General features: G+C 48.0%; 1 protein-coding gene across 20 annotated transcripts in view; it reads left to right on the top strand.

Annotated features, from left to right (window-relative positions):
- neb (nebulin) overlaps window positions 1-19,955 on the top strand; it is a 43,727-nt gene that overhangs the window by 17,339 nt on the left and 6,433 nt on the right. For 10 of the 20 annotated variants that reach the window (XM_061286989.1, XM_061287006.1, XM_061287004.1 and 7 more), the window contains 73 exons: window positions 75-179; window positions 1,343-1,450; window positions 1,527-1,838; window positions 1,919-2,122; window positions 2,193-2,297; window positions 2,367-2,474; window positions 2,574-2,885; window positions 2,968-3,171; window positions 3,232-3,336; window positions 3,426-3,533; window positions 3,598-3,909; window positions 3,989-4,192; window positions 4,274-4,378; window positions 4,587-4,694; window positions 4,778-5,089; window positions 5,159-5,362; window positions 5,452-5,556; window positions 5,636-5,743; window positions 5,803-6,114; window positions 6,193-6,297; window positions 6,381-6,479; window positions 6,550-6,651; window positions 6,774-6,881; window positions 6,950-7,261; window positions 7,331-7,435; window positions 7,513-7,617; window positions 7,701-7,805; window positions 7,900-8,007; window positions 8,076-8,186; window positions 8,317-8,514; window positions 8,605-8,709; window positions 8,783-8,887; window positions 8,953-9,057; window positions 9,129-9,236; window positions 9,301-9,414; window positions 9,481-9,678; window positions 9,753-9,857; window positions 9,934-10,038; window positions 10,116-10,223; window positions 10,307-10,414; window positions 10,476-10,583; window positions 10,646-10,750; window positions 10,838-10,942; window positions 11,129-11,227; window positions 11,308-11,412; window positions 11,673-11,777; window positions 11,860-11,964; window positions 12,042-12,146; window positions 12,317-12,421; window positions 12,502-12,606; window positions 12,685-12,789; window positions 12,888-12,992; window positions 13,562-13,666; window positions 14,268-14,369; window positions 14,445-14,552; window positions 14,620-14,724; window positions 14,825-14,929; window positions 15,005-15,109; window positions 15,250-15,354; window positions 15,424-15,534; window positions 15,606-15,716; window positions 15,820-15,924; window positions 16,175-16,279; window positions 16,545-16,628; window positions 16,961-17,074; window positions 17,154-17,258; window positions 17,693-17,797; window positions 17,931-18,035; window positions 18,424-18,534; window positions 19,074-19,184; window positions 19,432-19,545; window positions 19,615-19,719; window positions 19,787-19,891. In XM_061286989.1, coding sequence (XP_061142973.1) covers window positions 75-179; window positions 1,343-1,450; window positions 1,527-1,838; window positions 1,919-2,122; window positions 2,193-2,297; window positions 2,367-2,474; window positions 2,574-2,885; window positions 2,968-3,171; window positions 3,232-3,336; window positions 3,426-3,533; window positions 3,598-3,909; window positions 3,989-4,192; window positions 4,274-4,378; window positions 4,587-4,694; window positions 4,778-5,089; window positions 5,159-5,362; window positions 5,452-5,556; window positions 5,636-5,743; window positions 5,803-6,114; window positions 6,193-6,297; window positions 6,381-6,479; window positions 6,550-6,651; window positions 6,774-6,881; window positions 6,950-7,261; window positions 7,331-7,435; window positions 7,513-7,617; window positions 7,701-7,805; window positions 7,900-8,007; window positions 8,076-8,186; window positions 8,317-8,514; window positions 8,605-8,709; window positions 8,783-8,887; window positions 8,953-9,057; window positions 9,129-9,236; window positions 9,301-9,414; window positions 9,481-9,678; window positions 9,753-9,857; window positions 9,934-10,038; window positions 10,116-10,223; window positions 10,307-10,414; window positions 10,476-10,583; window positions 10,646-10,750; window positions 10,838-10,942; window positions 11,129-11,227; window positions 11,308-11,412; window positions 11,673-11,777; window positions 11,860-11,964; window positions 12,042-12,146; window positions 12,317-12,421; window positions 12,502-12,606; window positions 12,685-12,789; window positions 12,888-12,992; window positions 13,562-13,666; window positions 14,268-14,369; window positions 14,445-14,552; window positions 14,620-14,724; window positions 14,825-14,929; window positions 15,005-15,109; window positions 15,250-15,354; window positions 15,424-15,534; window positions 15,606-15,716; window positions 15,820-15,924; window positions 16,175-16,279; window positions 16,545-16,628; window positions 16,961-17,074; window positions 17,154-17,258; window positions 17,693-17,797; window positions 17,931-18,035; window positions 18,424-18,534; window positions 19,074-19,184; window positions 19,432-19,545; window positions 19,615-19,719; window positions 19,787-19,891 — 9,543 coding nt within the window. Of the gene's footprint in view, window positions 1-74; window positions 180-1,342; window positions 1,451-1,526; window positions 1,839-1,918; window positions 2,123-2,192; window positions 2,298-2,366; window positions 2,475-2,573; window positions 2,886-2,967; window positions 3,172-3,231; window positions 3,337-3,425; window positions 3,534-3,597; window positions 3,910-3,988; window positions 4,193-4,273; window positions 4,379-4,586; window positions 4,695-4,777; window positions 5,090-5,158; window positions 5,363-5,451; window positions 5,557-5,635; window positions 5,744-5,802; window positions 6,115-6,192; window positions 6,298-6,380; window positions 6,480-6,549; window positions 6,652-6,773; window positions 6,882-6,949; window positions 7,262-7,330; window positions 7,436-7,512; window positions 7,618-7,700; window positions 7,806-7,899; window positions 8,008-8,075; window positions 8,187-8,316; window positions 8,515-8,604; window positions 8,710-8,782; window positions 8,888-8,952; window positions 9,058-9,128; window positions 9,237-9,300; window positions 9,415-9,480; window positions 9,679-9,752; window positions 9,858-9,933; window positions 10,039-10,115; window positions 10,224-10,306; window positions 10,415-10,475; window positions 10,584-10,645; window positions 10,751-10,837; window positions 10,943-11,128; window positions 11,228-11,307; window positions 11,413-11,672; window positions 11,778-11,859; window positions 11,965-12,041; window positions 12,147-12,316; window positions 12,422-12,501; window positions 12,607-12,684; window positions 12,790-12,887; window positions 12,993-13,185; window positions 13,288-13,561; window positions 13,667-14,267; window positions 14,370-14,444; window positions 14,553-14,619; window positions 14,725-14,824; window positions 14,930-15,004; window positions 15,110-15,249; window positions 15,355-15,423; window positions 15,535-15,605; window positions 15,717-15,819; window positions 15,925-16,174; window positions 16,280-16,544; window positions 16,629-16,960; window positions 17,075-17,153; window positions 17,259-17,692; window positions 17,798-17,930; window positions 18,036-18,423; window positions 18,535-19,073; window positions 19,185-19,431; window positions 19,546-19,614; window positions 19,720-19,786; window positions 19,892-19,955 lie in introns of all 20 variants that reach the window. The other 10 variants (XM_061287007.1, XM_061286990.1, XM_061286999.1 and 7 more) reach the window with 8 other exon arrangements.

Below are 19,955 nucleotides of genomic sequence, written 5' to 3'. Positions count from 1 at the left end.
CGAAATATGATATCATAATCTCAGAAGAAATTGAGACATTCCACTTAATTTTATGTTGTCGTATGTGATGGCAGAAAGCCTACATTGATGCCTGGGAAAACGAGAAGACCCTAATCCACGTCATGCCTGACGCCATGGATGTCGTTCTGGCCAAAGCCAACAATATCAACTACAGCTTGGTGAGTAAACAACTGCGCTTTCAAGCTCAAACTTGCCAACAGTGATTATTCTAAACCAGTGGTTCCCAAAGTGGGCGGTACCGCCCCCCTGGGGGCGGTGGAAAGCTCTGGGGGGGCGGTGAGGAAGAAAGGGGCGGTAGGGGGGCGGTAGGGGGGCGGCAGTCGATTTGTACACAACACGCACGCCGCTCTGGCCCAGTCAGATACGACAGCATAGCTACAAAAGCAAAAGCTCAGGTTTGTAATTTCAAGCTTGTAATGTTCAGAATTTTATCTTATAATAAAAACCGCATTCTGGCGGTCAACATCATCTTGAGTTCAAGTCAACATGAAATTGGGGACTCGCCAGAACGCGCCGTGTTGTGTTGTGTTGAGCTGGTTAGGGCAATGGTCCCCAACCACCGGGCCGCGGCCCGGTACCGGTCCGTGGGTCACTTGGTACCGGGCCGCCAAGCCGCACAGATTTTTTTTTTTTATCGACGATCAATTAATTCAGGTCAAGACGCTCGTCCCGGTCACGTGACATGTTTCCCCAGTCGAGCCCGCAAAGCTAATATGTGGCGACAGGCTAACTAACCAGGCAGTGAAGCATTCAAAACTGCTTCAACACATGGAGACCAAGCATCCTGCAATAAAAGACAAACCTTAAATCACTTCGGGTGTCATTGTCTCCGATTACGTCTAGATGGGACCGGCTCGTTTCTGAGAAACAAACTCAGTGCTCCCACTAATTCAACGTAATGGTAATGATATTATAAATGTATTATTTATTTATTTATATAAATGTATTATTTATTTATATAAATGCCGGTCCGCGAAAATATTTCTGACATGTAACCGGTCCGTGGCGCAAAAAAGGTTGGGGACCACTGCCTTAGATCACGTCCGCCACCATTTTCTGTGAATAAATGGAAGAAAATGAATACATGAGAGGGTAAACTTGCTTTTCATACCTTCAATGTTGTCATTTTTGTCTTTAAGTAGGCCTATTTATGAAATGCGATAAAATGCTGTATTTTACATGGTTTTATTTTTTTGTTTTTGTTTTGGGGGGGGGGGGGGTAGGAGGGGGGCGCTAGGAATTCACTGGGGAGCCAAAGGGGGCGCCAGCCTGCAAAAGTTTGGGAACCACTGTTCTAAACGGGTGTTTTGGCCTATTACAGAAATTGTACAAGCAGGCAAATGAAGAGGCCAAGAAGAAGGGTTACGACATGCGCAACGATGCCATCTCCATCCGAGCAGCCAAGGCATCCAGGGACATTGCCAGTGACGTAAGCATTTCACGAAAACTCCCCGTTTTGCCATATTCTGCCATGTAACCGGTGAAACCTGTCTTTCCCTTTCCAGTACAAGTACAAGACCGGATACCGGGCACAAGTGGGCCACCACATTGGGGCTCGAAGCGTGGAAGATGACCCTCTCCTCATGCTGGCTCTGAACTCAGCCAAGATCGCCAGCGACGTGCTCTACAAGAAGGACTTCAACCAGTCCAAGACCAGATTCAATCTGCCTGTGGACATGCTGAACCTGGAACTGGCCAAGAAGTGCCAGATTCAAGTCAACGACTTTAACTACCGCACTCACTTGCACCAGTGGACCTGCCTGCCCGACTCCAATGACGTCCGCCAAGCCAGACACGCCTACGAGCTGCAGAGTGATGTGAGTCCAACAAAAATGACAAATGAACGCTCCTGAATTTTTGTTTTCATCCCGAATACCTTCATCGCTTCTCTCCATAGACCGTCTACAAAGCAGACCTGAAGTGGCTTCAGGGTCTCGGATGGTCTCCCGCAGGCTCACTGGAGGTGGAACAGGCCAAGAAAGCTGCTGGTAACTTGAGCGAGATGAACTACCGCCAACCTCCCAGCAAAATTCCCTTCACCAGCCCCATTGACGCAATGAACTTGGAACTGGCAAAGGCTAACGCTTTGATCATGAACAAGGTAGACATCTTGCGGGAAAACACAAGAAAGCGATGCCAGATGTTGCATCCATAATTATGCTTTGTTCCAGCGTCTCTACACCGAAGCATGGGAGAATGCCAAAACCCAAGTGCACATCAACCCCGATACTCCGGAGATCTTCCTCTCTCAGCAGAATGCGCTCAACATGAGCAAGGTTAGCATCACACTTGGTTCCATCAAATGGAATCCGTTCTTCGGAACTTATTTGTGATTTTCTTTGCAGAAACACTACAGACAAGGTTATGAGGCCGACATCAGAAAGGGCTACTTCCTGCCCCCAGATGCCATCGCCGTGAAGACTGCCAAGGCCTCTCGGGATATTGTCAGCGATGTGAGTGACAGCACTCGGATACATATTAATCCTGAGGGAAAGTGACATGACAGAGAGTATCAAAAAATAATCCGTTCTTTTTTGTCCTGATTCCGTCAGTACAAGTACAAAACAGGATACCGGGCACAAGTGGGCCACCACATTGGGGCTCGAAGCGTGGAAGACGACCCGCTCCTCATGCTGGCCCTGAACTCGGCCAAGATCGCCAGCGACGCGCTCTACAAGAAGGACTTCAACCAGTCCAAGACCCGATTCAATCTGCCCGTGGACATGCTGAGCCTGGAACTGGCCAAGAAGTGCCAGATTCAAGTCAACGACTTCAACTACCGGACTCACTTGCACCAGTGGACCTGCCTGCCCGACTCCAGTGACGTGGTCCAGGCCAGGAAGGCCTACAATCTGCAGAGTGACGTAAGCAGTCATCAAATATTGTTCCTTCCAGACTGCGCTTCTGTCTTCTCATGTCGTGTCAATGTGCTTGTCCCTCCATCAGGTTGTGTATAAAGCTGACTTGGATGAGATTGTCGGTGTGGGTTGGTCTCCACATGGCTCGCTGGAAGTCGAGAAAGTCAAGCACGCTGGCAAAATTCTTAACGATCGCCTTTACAGGCATAAGCAAGACACTCTGAAGTACACGACGGACATGAACGCCATGCCTATGGTCCTCGCCAAAGCAAACGCTGAGATCATGAACAAGGTATGGATTTTTCTCCTCATTGTGTTCCTTCTTTCCCCTCACATTTATTTGTCGTGACAGAAATATTACATCTCCGCTTGGGAGGCGGATAAGGTGAAAAATCACGTCAATGCTGACCTGCCTGAAATTCTACTCTCCAGAGCCAACGCTTACAACCTCAGCCAGGTCCGTTCTTTTTTTATTTTATCTTTTGTCTGGACTTCAATGCTTCCAAATAGTCTTATCATATAAATGTGTTGTTTTTCGCCCCCCAGAAAGTGTACAAGCAAGCCGTTGAGGACATGTTCCGAAAGGGCTACTCCATGAAACCTGACGCGGTTTCCATAGTAGCCGCAAAACACGGAAGAGAAATCATTAGTGATGTATGTGAACATGAATTTGTCAGTTGTGGATTCCCACCGTGAATCGACTTTCCTCTTTCCACAGTACAAGTACAAAACCGGATACCGCAAGCAGGTCGGCCACCACATCGGTGCGCTGAGCATCCGTGACGATCCTCTGATCATGCTGGCCCTGAACTCGGGCCAGATCGCCAGCGACAACCTGTACAAGAAGGACTTCAACCAGTCCAAGACCAGATTCCACCTGCCGGTGGACATGCTGAGCCTGGAACTGGCCAAGAAATGCCAAACACAAGTCAACGACTTTAACTACAGAACTTACCTTCACAACTGGACTTGTCTGCCTGACTCCAGCGACGTGGTCCAGGCCAAGAAGGCGTATGACCTTCAAAGTGACGTGAGTAGCTAGCGTCGCGGTACCCTAGCTTGCGTTCGTTCCATTACCAGTTTTTCTCGATTTGAAATATCCCATGTAGGCTGTGTACAAAGAAGACATGGAATGGATCAGGGGATCTGGCTGGGTCACCGCTGGCTCAGTGGACGTGGAGAAAGCAAAGAAAGCGTCGGAGATCTTGAGCGAGAGACTGTATCGCCAGCATCCCAGCAATTTCAAATTCACCGCCAAGACCACTGACATGCCGTACGCGCTGGCTCTGGCCAACGCCAAAATCATGGACAAGGTACACGCCGTCGCGCGGATTAGTACGTCAGCATTTCCAAAAAAAAGTCTGGTCAACAGTCCATCCTTTTGATGTTTGCAGAAAGCATATGTGTCTGGGTGGGAGAGTGACAAAGTGAACCTTCACATCATGCCTGACACACCTGAGATCATCCTGGCCAAGCAGAATAAGCTCAACACTAGTCCGGTAACACACTTACACACGCAAGATGATGTACAGTTATGGTATTGGACTTTCAAGAGAAATTTTAAGATTGATCTGCGTGACAATGCACCTCCTGATCTGTCCAATTAAATTCACTTGTAGGCCATTTTGGGTTCATCTTGAAAGTCCTCCCGAAATATCCCCTTTTTTTTTTTAATCAGCCTTAGAACATAACATGTTCTTCCAATAGAGACACTACCGCGAAGGCTACATGGAAATCATTAAAAATGGCTACACGCTCCCCAAAGACGCCATTTCATTAGTAGCAGCCAAGGCCTCTCGAGACATCAGCAGTGACGTAAGTCCGTACTTCCTCTTCACGCCACCAATTTGTTCACTTCTGATTGGACGTTAATCCATAACTCCACTTTGGAATCTCAGTACAAGTACAAGACCGGATACCGCAAGCAGTGCGGTCACCACTTCGGCGCTCGTAACGTCGAAGAAGACCCTCTGATCATGCTGGCCGCACATGCCGCCAGGATCGCCAGTGACAACATCTACAAGAAGGACTTCAACAAGTCCAAGACGGTGTTCAACCTTCCCGTGGACATGCTGAGCCTGGAACTGGCCAAGAAGTGCCAGATTCAAGTCAACGACTTCAACTACCGGACTCACTTGCACCAGTGGACATGCTTGCCGGACTCCAATGATGTGGTCCAGGCCAGGAAGGTCTACAATCTGCAGAGTGATGTAAGTTTGTAAACCTCTTCTCTTATTTTCGTAGATTGTTGTGTGTAAACGTCGAATTGTGTCTTACAGGCTGTGTACAGAAGTGACCTGGAATGGCTAAGGGGCTACGCCTGGTCACCTCACGAATCGGTGGAGGTCATCAAAGCCAAGAACGCGCAGAACATCCTCAACGATAGACTTTACCGCCAGCCGCCCAGCACGGTCAAATTCACCAGCGTGGTGGACCTGCCTGCAATCGTCCTGTCCAAGCAGAATTCGGACAACCTCAGTGATGTGAGTCGAGAAAAGAAACATTTGACCATTCTCCACTAATTAAAGCTTAATTAAAGATGAACACTAAACACTCGATGTCAATTCAACAGAGGAAGTACAAGGAGCTGTGGGAGAACGAAAAGACGTGCTTTTCGCTTCCGGCAGACACTCCGGCCATGGAGCTGTCCAAGACGAATTCGGTCAACATCAGCAATGTAAGGTTTACTGACACGACCGGTTTTCGTCATTCTGGAATGATCTATGTTTCATCGTGTCCTAAATGATTCTGTGCAGAAACTGTACACCATGGCTTGGGATGAGCAGAAGGCCAAAGCCTACCAAATCAAGGAGGATGCCATCGCTGTGCTGAAGGCCAAAGCGTCCAGAGATATCATAAGCGACGTAAGGAAAAGACATGCCTGAGGTTTAAAATAAGAAACTAACTTTTTTCCTTTTTTTAGTACAAGTACAAGACCGGATACCGGGCACAAGTGGGCCACCACATTGGGGCTCGAAGCGTGGAAGACGACCCCCTAATCATGCTGGCCCTGAACTCGGCCAAGATCGCCAGCGACGTGCTCTACAAGAAGGACTTCAACCAGTCCAAGACCAGATTCCACCTCCCCGTGGACATGCTGAACCTGGAACTGGCCAAGAAGTGCCAGATTCAAGTCAACGATTTCAACTACCGGACTCACCTGCACCAGTGGACCTGTCTGCCGGACTCCAGTGATGTGGTCCAGGCCAGGAAGGCCTACAATCTGCAGAGTGATGTAAGTTTGTAGACCTGCTGTTACATTTTGCGAGAGCTCCTGACATGGCCGTGTACATTCTGTGTTGTTCCTCCTCAGGCTGTGTACAAGTCTGACATGGAGTGGCTACGTGGAGTCGGTTGGATTCCGCACGAGTCCGTGGAGGTTTTGAAGGTGAAGCACGCACAGAAGATCCTTGCTGACGTAAGTCTGACTTCAGGGTGGCCTCGTATTTCGATTGTACATTTTCAAAGAGATCGACAATTGTGTTAATCACGTTATTTCAGAGAGGCTACCGGGTGAAGCTGGACGAGCAGAAATTTGGTGTTCCGACCGATCGAGTCGACTTGGCTTGCGCCAAGAACGCCGCCGACATCCTCAACGAGGTGCGGATTTCTTTTTCTCTTCTGTTGTTTATCGCTCTTTTTCGGTAACCTGCTGTGAACCTCTTTTCAGGCCAAATACCGCGAGGCTTGGCAACAGGAGAAGACCAATTACACGCTGGTGGAGACTCCAGTCATGGTCACAGCCAAAGAGGCGTCCAAGAACATACACCCGGTAAGAGGACGGTCAGAACTTTCAACCTCCGAATGTTTGTATCATAAAATCGTATTCATGTCTACCCAATAGTCGATTCTATGTTTTGTTTGTCCAAAAACGAACTTGATATTTCCTTTCAGAAACTGTACTCCCAAGACTGGGACCACACCAAGGCCACTGGGTACTTCATGCCCGAAGATGCAGTGTCCATAAAGCAGTGCATTAGCAACACTAAAGTCCAAAGCCAAGTGAGTCGCATTTGGAATGAAATCCCCCAAGTTGGAATTGGAACCGATTCCCCTCATCTGTCCTGCAGCATAAATACCTGGAGGGATACCGCAGGCAGGTGGGCCACCACATCGGGGCCCTCAGCATCCAGGACGACCCGCTCCTCATGCTGGCCCTGAACTCGGCCAAGATCGCCAGCGACGCCCTCTACAAGAAAGACTTCAACAAGTCCAAGACGGTGTTCAACCTGCCCGTGGACATGCTGCAGTTCGAGCTGGCCAAGAAGTGCCAGAGGCAAGTCAACGACGACCTCTACAGGACCCGCCTGCACGAGTGGACGTGTTTGCCCGACCAGAACGACGTCATCCAGGCCAGAAAAGCCTACGATCTTCAGAGTGATGTGAGTCAAACGAAAATGGACTGCTCGGGCTTCCGATTGGTCTCCACAACTTGTTCTTCTTGTTCTTAGTTCGTGTACAAGGCGGATATGGAATGGATTCGAGGCTGTGGGTGGATGGCCCATGACTCCGTGGACCATGTCAAAGCCAGACGTGCTCAGGAAATTCTCAACGATGTAAGTTGAAGTCCCTTGTATCCTTACTTACTTTCAGTATCTTGTTCCTCACCTGGATGTCGCTATGTTTCTCACAGAGGGTCTACAAACAGAACGCAAAAGACCAATTTGGAAAATTCACCCTTGTGGTGGACCGCCCAGAACTTATCTTGGCCAAGACAAACGCGGCTAACCTGAGCGACGTATGTATCAAAAGTGAACGAGTGAATGGCAACAAGACTTTTGATGGATCCCGCCATCCTCACACCTTTTCCTCCACCCGCAGCTCAAGTACAAAGAGACGTTCAACTTAGAGAGGGGTCATTACATTGGCTCAGATGACACTCCTCAACTGGCCCACAGCAGGGAGCAGTCCAAGAACACCAGCGAGGTACAAATGATGCATTCATTTGTGTGATTTTTTTTTTCTTTTTTCAAATCAGTCACCCGTTACATAACAGCGTACATGTTTTGCCTGATTTCAGACACTCTACAAACTGGATTGGAACACATCCAAGGCTGCTGACTACCATCTGGACCATGAGTACATCCCACTTGTCAGTGGAAAGAAGAGCAGAGACATCAGTAGTGATGTGAGTTGTCCTTTCTTCTGCCGCTTCTACTGGGACAGGTTGTAATTTCTGTTATGTTTATTTTCTAGGTCAAGTACCATGACGCCCATGAGAAGACCAAAGGGCACTACTTGGCAGGAACCCTGGTGGACTTCCCTGAGGTGATGCGGCTTGGCGATCAGGAGAAGAACAAGGGAGTGGTGAGCAAACCTCAACAGAACCATCGTCACCCACATCAAGTCTTTTCCTGGTTCAAGCGGACTTAGAATCTCAGCAACGCAACAATTGTAAGAGCGCCACAATTTCATCACCTCCAATATTTTGTTACAGAGGCTTTACCATCAGGACTACCACCAGACCAAGACGAAAACCCACATCCCGTCCGACGTCATCGCCAACAAGGTGGCCAAGCGTTCTCAGGACATGCTGAGCGACATCATCTACCGGACATACCTCCACCAGTGGACCTGCCACCCCGATCAGGAAGACGTCATCCGAGCTCGCAAGACCAACGAGATTCTCAGCGATGCAAGTTTCTTCACCCTGACATTTTGTTTCGCTTCTACGCGCATACTATTTTCCGGATCAAGAACAATCTCCTTTGTCATCAACGACTAGGTTTATTACAAAGAAGATCTGACCTGGATGAAGGGTCTCGGCTGCTACGTATGGGACACGCCAGAGATCCTTCGCGCCAAGAAGGCCTATGACATGCAAAGTGAAGTGCGTGACCTCAGGCAATCAAACATCACGTCGAGCCGGAAGAGAAACTCATCTTCCTCGCTTTGCCTTTCAGCTGCAATATAGAGACGAGGCCAAGAAGGAATTCAACAATTACTCCATCGTGACCGACACGCCCGCCTACGTGACTGCAGTGCTGGGCAACACCTGGGCCAGCGACGTAAGTGTCAAGATGCTCAAATGTGAGCATTCAGACCCGAACTGAAGTGCAACCTTTACCGACAGCTGAACTATCGGGAGAGTTACCATAAGGAGAAGCACCTGTACACCACCGTTCTGCACACCTACGACTACGCCAGATGCCACGACTTCAAGCACTTCTTCAGCAACGTAGGCGGAGACACCCCGGCAAAATCAGAAATGGGGGACTCGATCGTAATAAGTCATGTGGATTTTTCCAGAAAATCTACACTGACGCTTGGGACAAATTCAAGGCCAAGGGCTACCAGATCCCCCACGACTCAACCTCCATGCAACATTTCAAAAACCAGAAGACCATCGTCAGCAGTGTAAGTATCGTGTTCGTCGAGAAACCTGACAATGAAGCATCTTATGATCTGATCTGCTTTTCAGGTGAAGTACAAGGAGGACTATGAGAAGTTCAAGTCCCTCTACAGTCTGCCCAAGTCTCTCGAGGATGATCCCGGCACCCTCCGCTGCCTCAAGGCCGGAAGACTGGTCCTGGACGTAAGTTCATGACTTTACGTGCAGCTCAAGATTTGACATTACAAAAGAATCGTCCGTTGTTTGCAGCGTCTGTACAAAGAGGACTACGAGAAATCCAAGGCAAGGAACCACATCCCGCCAGACATGCTGGAGATCATGACGGCTCACAAAACCCAGACCAAAGTCAGCGAAATCGACTACCGCAAATATCTGCACGAGTGGACCTGCCTTCCCGATATGCAGATGTACGTCCAGGCCCGCAAAGTCAACGAGCAGCTGAGTGACGTGAGTAAAAAAAAAAACAGAACATTCGTATAAACGTGAAATGTGCTTGATTGTCAAATGGCTGTCTTCTGCAGATGTTCTACAAGGATGACCTGAACTGGCTGAAGGGCATCGGCTGCTATGCCTGGGATACCCCGGAAATCCTGCGCGTCAAGCGCGCGAGCGACCTTCAGAGCAGCGTTTGTTACCATCAATAGCGTCTTGCCGCTTTTATCAGCTCTGAAATATGATTCCCTCCTTTCTTTTCCCTTCCAGAACAAGTACAAAGCCAAAGGTGTGGAAGCGTTCAAGGACTACTCAGTGGTGATGGAAACCCCGCTTTACGAGACAGCCAAGCAGAGCACTGTCAACAGGAGTGACGTAAGCCACTTCTTCCCACCCTGCTACGACATTCTGATACATTTTCACCGCTTACCGCCTGCGTTGTCCTTCCCCAGCTCCACTATCGCTCCGAGTATCAAAACACCATCAGGGGAACCAACACCGCTCCTGCCGTTACTGTGGAAGGGGAGAGGGCTCGCCTGGCCCACCACATTCAGAGTGATGTAAGATAACCTTGACTTTTTCTAACATAGTTCAGGAAGGGAGGAGGGCAGGACTGACTGTCAAATGTGTTCCGTCCTCTCAGAACTGGTACAAGGAGGCTAACAAGAACCACATGCCCACCGGATACACTCTGCCCCACGACATGCCTCTCATCAAGCAGGCCAAGCAGAACACCTTCATTAGCAGCCTTGTAAGTACCAATACAAGCATGTGAAAAAGCAAAGCTGGAGCTTCTCGCATTGTTTGTCCAGGTGAAGTACAAGGAGGCCTACGAGATGACAAAGGCCAAGGGCTACACCATTCACCCGGAGGGCGTCAATTTCGTCAACTACAAGAAGGCCAACAAGATCATCAACGAGGTGAGACGAGCCCCGGCGTGACTTGTAGCGCAATTTAACGTTGTATGCTATCTCCCGTGTAGCGCCTGTATCGTGAGAATTACCACAAGACTAAGGACAAGATCCACACCACCTACGACACCCCCGAAATCAAACAAGTCAAGATGAACCAGGATCATATCAGCGACGTACCGTGACTTTTCTTTTTTCTTTTTATTGCAACTACTAAATGTTTCTTTTGAAAGCGACCTATTTACATTTTGGTCTTTTTGTAGTTGTGGTACAAGGAGAAGTACAACAACTGTAAAGGCCAGCTGATCTCCATGCCCATGACACCGGAGCTGATTCATTGCTTCAACGTCAATCATATCAGCAGCGAGGTACAAACAAAACTTTAGTCTGATGCCAATTAGGATATTTGCCAGAGCACCGATTCATTGGCTCATTCATTTGAAAATAGTAACTGTAATTAATATAATTACTTATTTAGTTTACCCATTAAGGCTTACCACTGTTTGGGATTTATTGACGTTAACAACTGAAAGACAAATCTTTGACATCTTCAGCTGAAATACAAAGAGGATCTGAGCTGGCTGAGGGGCATCGGTTGTTTCCTGTACAACACCCCAGAGATGACCCGCATCCGCCAACTCAATAAGTACAGAGTATGTATCCTCCTACAGCGCATTTTTCTTTGCACGTTGGTCAATAGTTGCCATCAATTGTGTATTTTTATTTTTTTTAGATGGACTACCCAGTGGAGGCCAAGAAGAATCTGCCGAACTACTCGGTGGTCCTGGACACGCCAGAGTACAAGCGAGTGTCGGAGCTCAAGAGCCACTTGAGCATGGTGAGTCCAGATGACACAGAAATGGGAGCAAAGTCTGAGGTTGTCACAAGTACAAGGTAAATGTGTATGTATTAGCAGTTGGGCAAGTTGCTAGAAGTTTTCTAGCAAAGTAGCTAACGAGGTTGCTAGCTGCCATTTGAGAAGAAATTTGTTAGGGTTGACTTAAAAAAAAACAAAAAGCTCAACATGAGCATCATTTATTTTTGAAAGCAAGTGCGAAGTTTTAAGTTTGGACTCAAGTTGGACTTTTCTGCTTTCAGCTGACCTACAAAGCTTGCAGCAAACAAGAGATGGGCAAAGTCTCCACCACAGCTGACGCCGTGGAACTCAAGAGAGCCAAAGGGGCCCAAGAGCTGACCAATCACGTGAGTTTTGAAGTTTCCCCCATCAGTTTTTCATTTTGCAAGTCAGCACTGGATATTAAACTTGTTTTTTTTTGCGCTGCAGTACTTGTACACCAATGTGGCCGCTAAACAACGACCAAAGTACACCCTGGAAGTGGAAACCCCGCATATGGGCCACACCAGGAAGATGAAAGTCATGTCCAGCGATGTAAGTCCCGACCTACCCCTATGCCTGTTTCCGCCCTCAGCTTCTGAAAAACGCTGAACACTCTCGTTCTCTTTTAGATCAAATACAAAGAACAATACGAGAGGCTGAAGCACAAATACACCACCATTGGTGACACGCCCCTTCTGATCAGCACCAAGAAAGCCTACCTCCAATCCAGCGATGTGAGTTGAGCAAGTATCTTTTGTACCCATTTGTATGATTTAATTCCCTTACCCAAATTGAATTAAGCACAGAGATACTAAATTGACATGGTTACTTTCCACTAAGGTTGATCGTGCTTCAATTCGTATTCTGAAGATGAAATCGTAATCTGTTTTTTTGGTTTCCTCAGCTACGCTACAAAGAGACGTACGAGCTCGCTAAAGGCCGCTACCACACCGTCAAGGACGCTCTGGACATCGTCTACCACCGCAGAGTCACGGACGACATCAGCAACGTCAGCCCCTCCTCGTGGCCTTCATCATAATGTTCACAAAATGTCTTTTGCGATGTTGAATCACGCCATTTGCGCTTCAGGTCAAATACAGAGAGAATTACCTTAGCTCAAGGGGAACGTGGAAGTCGATCCCGGATCGTCCCGAGTTCTTCTTCAACAGGCTTGTCAACGACCACGTCAGCACGGTGAGAGCCGCTCGAGATAGTTCCGATGAAACGGAATGGACGATCCTGGCTGCAAACTGTGGCGCGATGGGATTTTAGGTCAAATACAAGGAGGACCTGGACTGGTTGAGGGGAATCGGCTGCTTTGTGTGGGACACGCCCGAGCTGTTGCGGGCTGAGAAGAACAAGACCTTGTACAGTGAGGTGGGTTGTTTGAACTTCTTACCTTACAGCTCCTCAAGTGATACCTGAAATAATTCATTGTTCTTAATAACCTTGTGTTGTTTCTACTTGTTGTCCAGCTACAATACAAGGACTCCTTCAAGAAGATCCGAGGAGATTTCACGTACACCTCGGACTCGCCGTTCTTCCACACGGCCAGGCACGCCACCAGCCTCGTCAATGAGGTAAGTCGTCTCTTTTCAGCGAGCTTAGGCTAGGCTTTCTGGTTCCTCTACCCAATGTAACTGGACCTTCATCTGGAAGGTATGATTGTATCCGATGTTTTTAAAAAGCGATCTTTCAAACCTCGGTTGTTTCGGTCGCACCGTTTGGTTTCCCGGACACTTGTCTTTAACTTCCTTCTGACGTTCTGAGCAGCGGGCCTACAAAATTACTTACGAGACGTCCAGGAATCAGTTCACCATAAGCACAGATGATCCTAGTTTCCAGCTGGCCAAGGAGTGCAAGAACATGAGCCAGGTAATGGTCTTGGACCATTGAGACCAGCCTGCATCGTCCACTAGCAAAAAACCTCCAGAGGGCATGAGGTCGTCCGCAGACCTGCTGGTGGTTGTTCCCGCATGGATCTGACGGTCCACGTTTTTGTCCGTAACGGGTCTTGAGTCGTTCTTACAAACTCACTTGTATTCCCAGATCAGGTTCAAGGTCTCTCGTGAGATTCTCACCCCTCCCTCGGTGTCACTACCACCTCGATGTGTTTTGTAACTGTCGCATGATGTGTGTTTACTGACAGAAAAAGTATAAATTCAAAGCAAAGGAACTCCTCAAGAGCGGCTGCAATGAGCTTCACCGACCAGACATCCTCCTTGCCCTTGACCAGTCTTACCTGGGCAGTAAGGTAAACCGCTAGCTAGCTAGCTACTTAGCGAGTAGCTGCGCCATAAACCGCTCATTCCTGTCCATTCAACGGACGGAATCTCAAGCGCATTCATTCCTGCTTCTTCATCCCATCAAAAATCACGTTGTGTAGAGCATTACATGCTAATCTTACCATCTACCATTCATCTTCATGCCGTGCTTCTGATATGTAGTTACAGCCAGAGGTGGGAAGAAGTCTCATAGGTGCAAGTCGTAAGTCAATCTTGTGTCGAGCAAGGCATCCATCAGATCATCCCATCTTGCTCAGTCACAACGTATAAAAGTCCTAAAGTTGCAGACTCCAGTCAAATCATGTGACCCGGGTCCCCCACCTCTGGTTCCAGCAGCTTCTCAGCCTTCCTTCGAAAAAACATGGGAAGAATCTGAAGACATTGCAAGCGGTCATCAATGCTAACTAACCCCCCCACTGTTTTCATGCACGTTTTCTAAAAAGCACGATGCTAACTTCACGTACGATGTTTGCTACCATTTCCTGTTTGTCTTGTCTTTGCACGTTTCACCCTTGACCCCTGGTTAATGTGCTCCACTGCGGTGACCTGTTCCGTCTTGCGCTTCTTCAGTGGCGTTACAGGGAACAATACGAGCGTGTCAAGGACAGGTTCACCTCCATCCTGGATACACCCGAGTACGAAACTAGCCAACGCGGCAAGAAGATTGGCGACGTGAGTTCTACTTCCGGGTACTCAACATTTTATTGTGTGTCGTTTCCGAAATGTTTTCCGTCTGCTTCTCCGCAGATCGTTTACAAGATGGAGTACAATAAGAACAAGGCCAAGGGCTACACGCTACCTTACGACACGCCGCACCAAAACCTCATGAAGAAAGTCAAGGATATGACCAGCATTGTAGGTGACCCTGAGCGCTTCAAAAAGAAAGAAATGTCCGAGATAAAACGCTGCCATTTGTTTACAGATGAAGTACAAAGAGCTCTACGAGAGGAACAAGGCCCATATCAATATCGACCATGAAGCTCACTCCATCCGAGGCGCTAAGGAGGCTTACAGGAACATCACCAATGTGAGTGCTCGTTCCAGGGATGGATCAACTTTTTGGCTCCACAACTAAAATGTATCAAATCCAGCAAAGAAGAAACGGGTCTTTTTTTTTTTTGTTCTAGTTGGATTACAAGAAGAAATATGAAGCCACCAAGTTCAGGTGGATGTGGACCCCGGAGAGGCCAGACTTTGTCAACGCCGCCAAGAATTCCGTGCAGCAGAGCGACGTGAGTTTTGATCTTCCGACATATTTTGGAACCCTCGGCCTACGCCACGAAGCTAACCCGACTACTTTTTAACAGTACGAGTACAAGTACGACAAGGAGATGTTGAAGGGCTGCGTTATACCCGTGGTGGACGACAAGCTTACCCTCCTGGCACAGAACAACACGCAAATCACCAGTGAGGTGAGGGACGTCCATCAAACTGTCACCATCTTCAAATGTGGCCTGCAGAAGATCCGATCCGCTTTTGGAAATCCAAGTCTTCAGTTTCAAGTGAACTTCTTCTGCAGCACTTCAATTGGAGAACATTTTCTTTTTTGCAGCTCAAATACAAAATGAAGTATGAGAAGGCAAGGGGCCACTACTTGCCCGTGGCGGACACACCCCAGATCCTCCACTCCAAGGCGGTGCGCAACCTGTCGTCCGCGGTAAGTCCCCCGCCCCCCACCCCCTCAACTTGGCGGATGGTCCAGTCCTTCACGCCTGTCTTTCCGCAGAGCAAGTACAAGGCGGCCAGCAAAAAGCTAATGCAGTCCGGTTCCTTCACCATCATGCCGCAGACCCGCGAAACGACTCACAGCAAGCAGATCAACCAACTCGTCAGCAAGGTCATCATCTTTCTTTCCGGTTTTCTCGCCACCTCTCAAAGCCTCGGCTCAACTTGACTTCTGTTTTACAGAACGTGTACAAAGCCAAGTTCGAGAAGGAGAAAGGCAAGTCCATATACAACAACATGTGCGTACCGCCCGACATCCAGCACGCCATGGACGTCGCCAAGAAACAGAGCAATGTGAGTCGGTCCCAGAGAAGAATAAAACATTCTTAGGTTTGCTTTGTGGTTCTTAAGAGCGGTTCACTGACTCGCTCTCTCGGCACAAATGTTGCCGTTTTAGCTGGACTACAAGAAGACCGCCAAAGCCAACCTTCACTACACCAAAGCTGTGACGGATCGACCAGACATCAAGAAGGCCACGCAGACCGCCAAACTCGTCAGCGATGTAATGGGCCAAAATTGGTCTTTTCCTTTTCTTTTATTTCAATGAAATTGGTATAAATATTGTGATTAATTTTTAAATAGAATAATATTTTATATAATTTAACAATTGTAATATTTAATTTCACTGGAACCCCCCCGCCCCCCCGCATTTTTAAAATAATTATATTTTAATTAGTTGACTTTTCTTAAAACCAATAGTCAGATATGCAATGATTTGATTTGACATCTTGAACGCTTCAATGTCTCGTCAGATCGGCTACCGCAACAAGGCCCGCGAAGAGGCCAGCCGCGGAGGTTCTCTCACCTACCGGCCAGACATCAAGCTGGCCACAGAAGTCTGCAAGCTCAACAGCCAGGTAGGAAGAACCCAAACTGACAGAGGGCCTGCTCGGCCACAGGCTTCAGTCCTTCACCGTTCGGCCAGCCAAACATTTTACACGTCCGTCTTTCAATCCATACTGCCAACTCTGGAAGCTCGTGTCCTTCTCCATCCACGCTTCACTGTCATTGTATCCATCAGAGCAGATGTTCATGTTGTCTCCACCCTCCATGTTGTCTTCCTGTTTCTTCATCGTCCTTGTCGCCTCATACCGCAAACCACCCCACTACGCTCGGGCTTAGGCCAAACCTTCCCCCCACGGGATGGCCTCCTACGACACCCCGCAGATGCGCCACATTAAGAAAATGAGCGTGGTGACCAGCGATGTAAGGAGGTTAACGCCACGCTAGCTGCTAACGCCCCTAACGTGTGTCAAAGATCAACAGCTGACGTTGAATACGAAAGGAGAATAAAATCTTTAATCACAATTTATTGGAAAATCGTTTCCTCCAGAGACGTATCCAATAAAGACCATAATGGCGTGTTTGAGGACTGCGTGTTTACTTTATGCTACCATATTCTGCTTCCATATATATGCAGCATTTCTTATATATGAGATTCATTACGTAGTGTTCATGTTTAGTCCTTAAAGTCAAAGAATGTGACTTTATTGGCCATACTGTTGACATTTGGTTTTCTGTTTTGACCACCCCACTAGCTGAAGTACAAGGAGAAGTTTGACAAGGAAATGAAGGGAATGAGACCAAAGTATGACCTGAAGGAGAGTACGGTCTACAAGACCTACAAGGACGCCCACACGCTGGCTAGCGAGGTCGGCGTCGCCGTGCCAACGGCATTCCGAGATGGGGGAGCCTTTCGGTGGTGGGAAACCGCGTGGCTTTTTGTTGCAGGTGAAGTACAAGAGTGACCTGAAGAAGCTCCACAAGCCTGTGACCGACATGGCCGAGTCTCTGTCCATGCAGCACGGCCTGAGCACCAGCAGGCTGTCCAGTGACGTAAGACATGGCTAACCCATTAGATCGCGCTGACGGGAAGCTCTCCATAGCACCTCCATCCATCCATGCTTTTAAGTCTATGACTTCATCTGGTAGTGATCCATATTCCTCTCATCCCCCACCTCGCTTTTTTTTTTTAACCTGCATTTTTAATAGTCAAAATTTAACCCAAAACATCAGATTTTTTTTAACCAGCATTTTTACCCATCGAATTAACAGAAAAAAATAATATTAATTAATTTAGTAATATTTTTGGCAGTAATGTAGTTGAACTCAAATCATTTTTTTTTTGTTGTTGTTTTTTTTAAATCCATTTTAACTGGTGTGAGCACTTTCATTTGACACCACTAAGAACTCGCTCACGCTTCGACCAAACGGTCCATAGTTGTAGAATTCCTGTTCTTGCTGCTTTTTGACCGGACGTTGCGTCATAGTACTGCTACAAGAGGAAGTTTGAGAAGAGTAGGGGTCACTACCACGTGATTCCCGACACACTCGAGCAGCTCCATCACAAGGAGGCTTCGGAACTGCAGAGCATCGTAAGTCCTACCAAGTGAAAAAAAACCCCCAAAAAACTCAGATGGTAAAAATATTTGTACTTGGTGACTTCCTCCCAATGTCACATGACGTTTGCTTCTCCAAGCAAAGTGATAGAAATATCGTTGTGAGCAGGTGAAGTACAAGGAGAAGTACGAGAAGGAGAGGGGCAAGGCCATGCTGGACTTTGAGACGCCAACATACGTGACGGCCAAGGAGGCACAGCACATGCAAAGCCAGGTGAGTTTTGTGAACGTGGTCTCAGTTTAACCCGTGTCAATGTTTCAATGTCTTTTATGTCATCTGTCTTTCTATCCCAGTCTAAAGACATTTATAAATTCAAATCTAATTGACATAAACATCGAGTTTTTCAATTCAATAGATCGTCAGAAATATAGCAAATATTTCGTTCTATCTTTGTTTTTTATTTTGTAATTTAATCTGTCTATTATTAATTAATTAATATTAATTGTCAGAAAAACTGTCAGTGCTATACCAGTTAATTTGACCAAACACGACATTAGATTTTCCCGTAATCGGATGGTACCCGCACACACGCACAAGCGCGGCAGCCCGTCTTTGCGTGACGTGTGTATGTGTGTTCCTGTCTTATGTTTGCGGCCACTAGAAAGACTATAGGAAGGATTTTGAGGACACCATGAGGGGCAAGAACCTCTTGGGCATGGAAGTCACGCCCGCCATGATACATGTCAGACATGCCACCAAAATAGCCAGTGAGGTAACCAAAGGACCCCCCCCCCCCTCCGTGACCCTCGACCCTTCCCTTCCCCTGTAATCGTACTAGCTCATGACCACACCCCGTTTTTCCCTCTCATCACCATTTTGTGAATGAACCCACATTCTTCACACTAAACACAAAATGCTAATGACTTAGCACTAAAGATGTTTCCTTGCTTGGGTCATTTCAACGTATTTCAAGTGGCAGCGCCGTGCTGTCAAATGTTTTGGTTGCTGTGTCCGTGTCGGTCCCACTTGCATGTGACATCACGTCCCGTGTTCCACAATCTCCACCGCAACCACTTTCACTTTGCAGCTGCATGCACCGTGTTTTTTTCCATTGCTGTCTGATCCATTGTTGCTTTTCAGGAATCTTGCCAAAGTCACCGGTGTCCCCCCTTCCAAATCGAATGTTTGTATATTGGCTTTCATCGCGGGCAAAGGAGGGTGGGGGGGATGCCCGCTGACTTTGAGCTGGACTTGTCTTTTTTTTGCCTGGCCTGCCTTCTGCAGTCTCTCTGTTCTTCTTCCGTCCTGTAGAAAGAGTACAGGAGGGATCTAGAGGAGGGCGTGAAGGGTAAAGGGCTAACTGTACTGGAGGAAACTCCCGAGCTTTTGCGAGCGAGGAATGCCACTCATATCCTGTGCGAGGTACGACCCGACTGACTGACCGGCCGGCTGGCGTCTTAACAAGGCTTTGACTGCAGCACTAAAAATAAGAGGCAAACTCCTGCTCGATGACATCACTAACATTTGAGCCATCGTCTTCCCTTATCTTCTCTGTAGTCCACGCTTTTGAAAGTTCAGCTTGAGAGATAAGTTCTGCTTTTGCGGCCCCCCACGCTCAGTGCGTCGAGGAACTCTCCGGCTAGCTTTGAGCATTTGTTCTTCTTTGCAGAAAGAATACAAGAAGTCGCTGGAGCAAGAGATCAAGGGCAAAGGAATGCTGGCCTTGGCCACCGACACCCCGGACTTCATGCGGGCCAGGAACGCCACCGACATCCTCAGTCAGGTCAGAATCACTCAATCGAGATGAATTCATGCAAAGGGTTGCTTCAACTTCAACTTTTGCGTCCGTCAGATCAAGTACAAGCACACGGCCGAGATGGACCGAGCCAGCTACACCACCGTCATCGACACTCCGGACATCATCCACGCTCAGCAGATGAAGAACATCATCAGCCAGGTGGGATTGCCCGCCGGCTCCCGGTCTCAGGTGGCCGTTCCAACCCTGAACGCGGTTGTCCCTACAGATCAAGTACAAAGAGGAGGCGGAGAAGACCATGTCCCACTATGTCCCAGTTCTGGACACCCCTGAGATGCAGAGAGTCCGTGAGAACCAGAAGAACTTCAGCACTGTAAGTACAACAGTGGTTTGTGGTCGCGGTTCTCAAAACGTGGGGCGGGGGACCCTCGAGGGTC

This window comes from Syngnathus typhle, linkage group LG9, assembly GCF_033458585.1.
Source record: "Syngnathus typhle isolate RoL2023-S1 ecotype Sweden linkage group LG9, RoL_Styp_1.0, whole genome shotgun sequence".
Classification (NCBI taxonomy): domain Eukaryota; kingdom Metazoa; phylum Chordata; class Actinopteri; order Syngnathiformes; family Syngnathidae; genus Syngnathus; species Syngnathus typhle.
The sequence above is the reverse complement of the archived record's forward strand: the minus strand, read 5'-3'. Positions and strand labels throughout refer to the sequence as shown.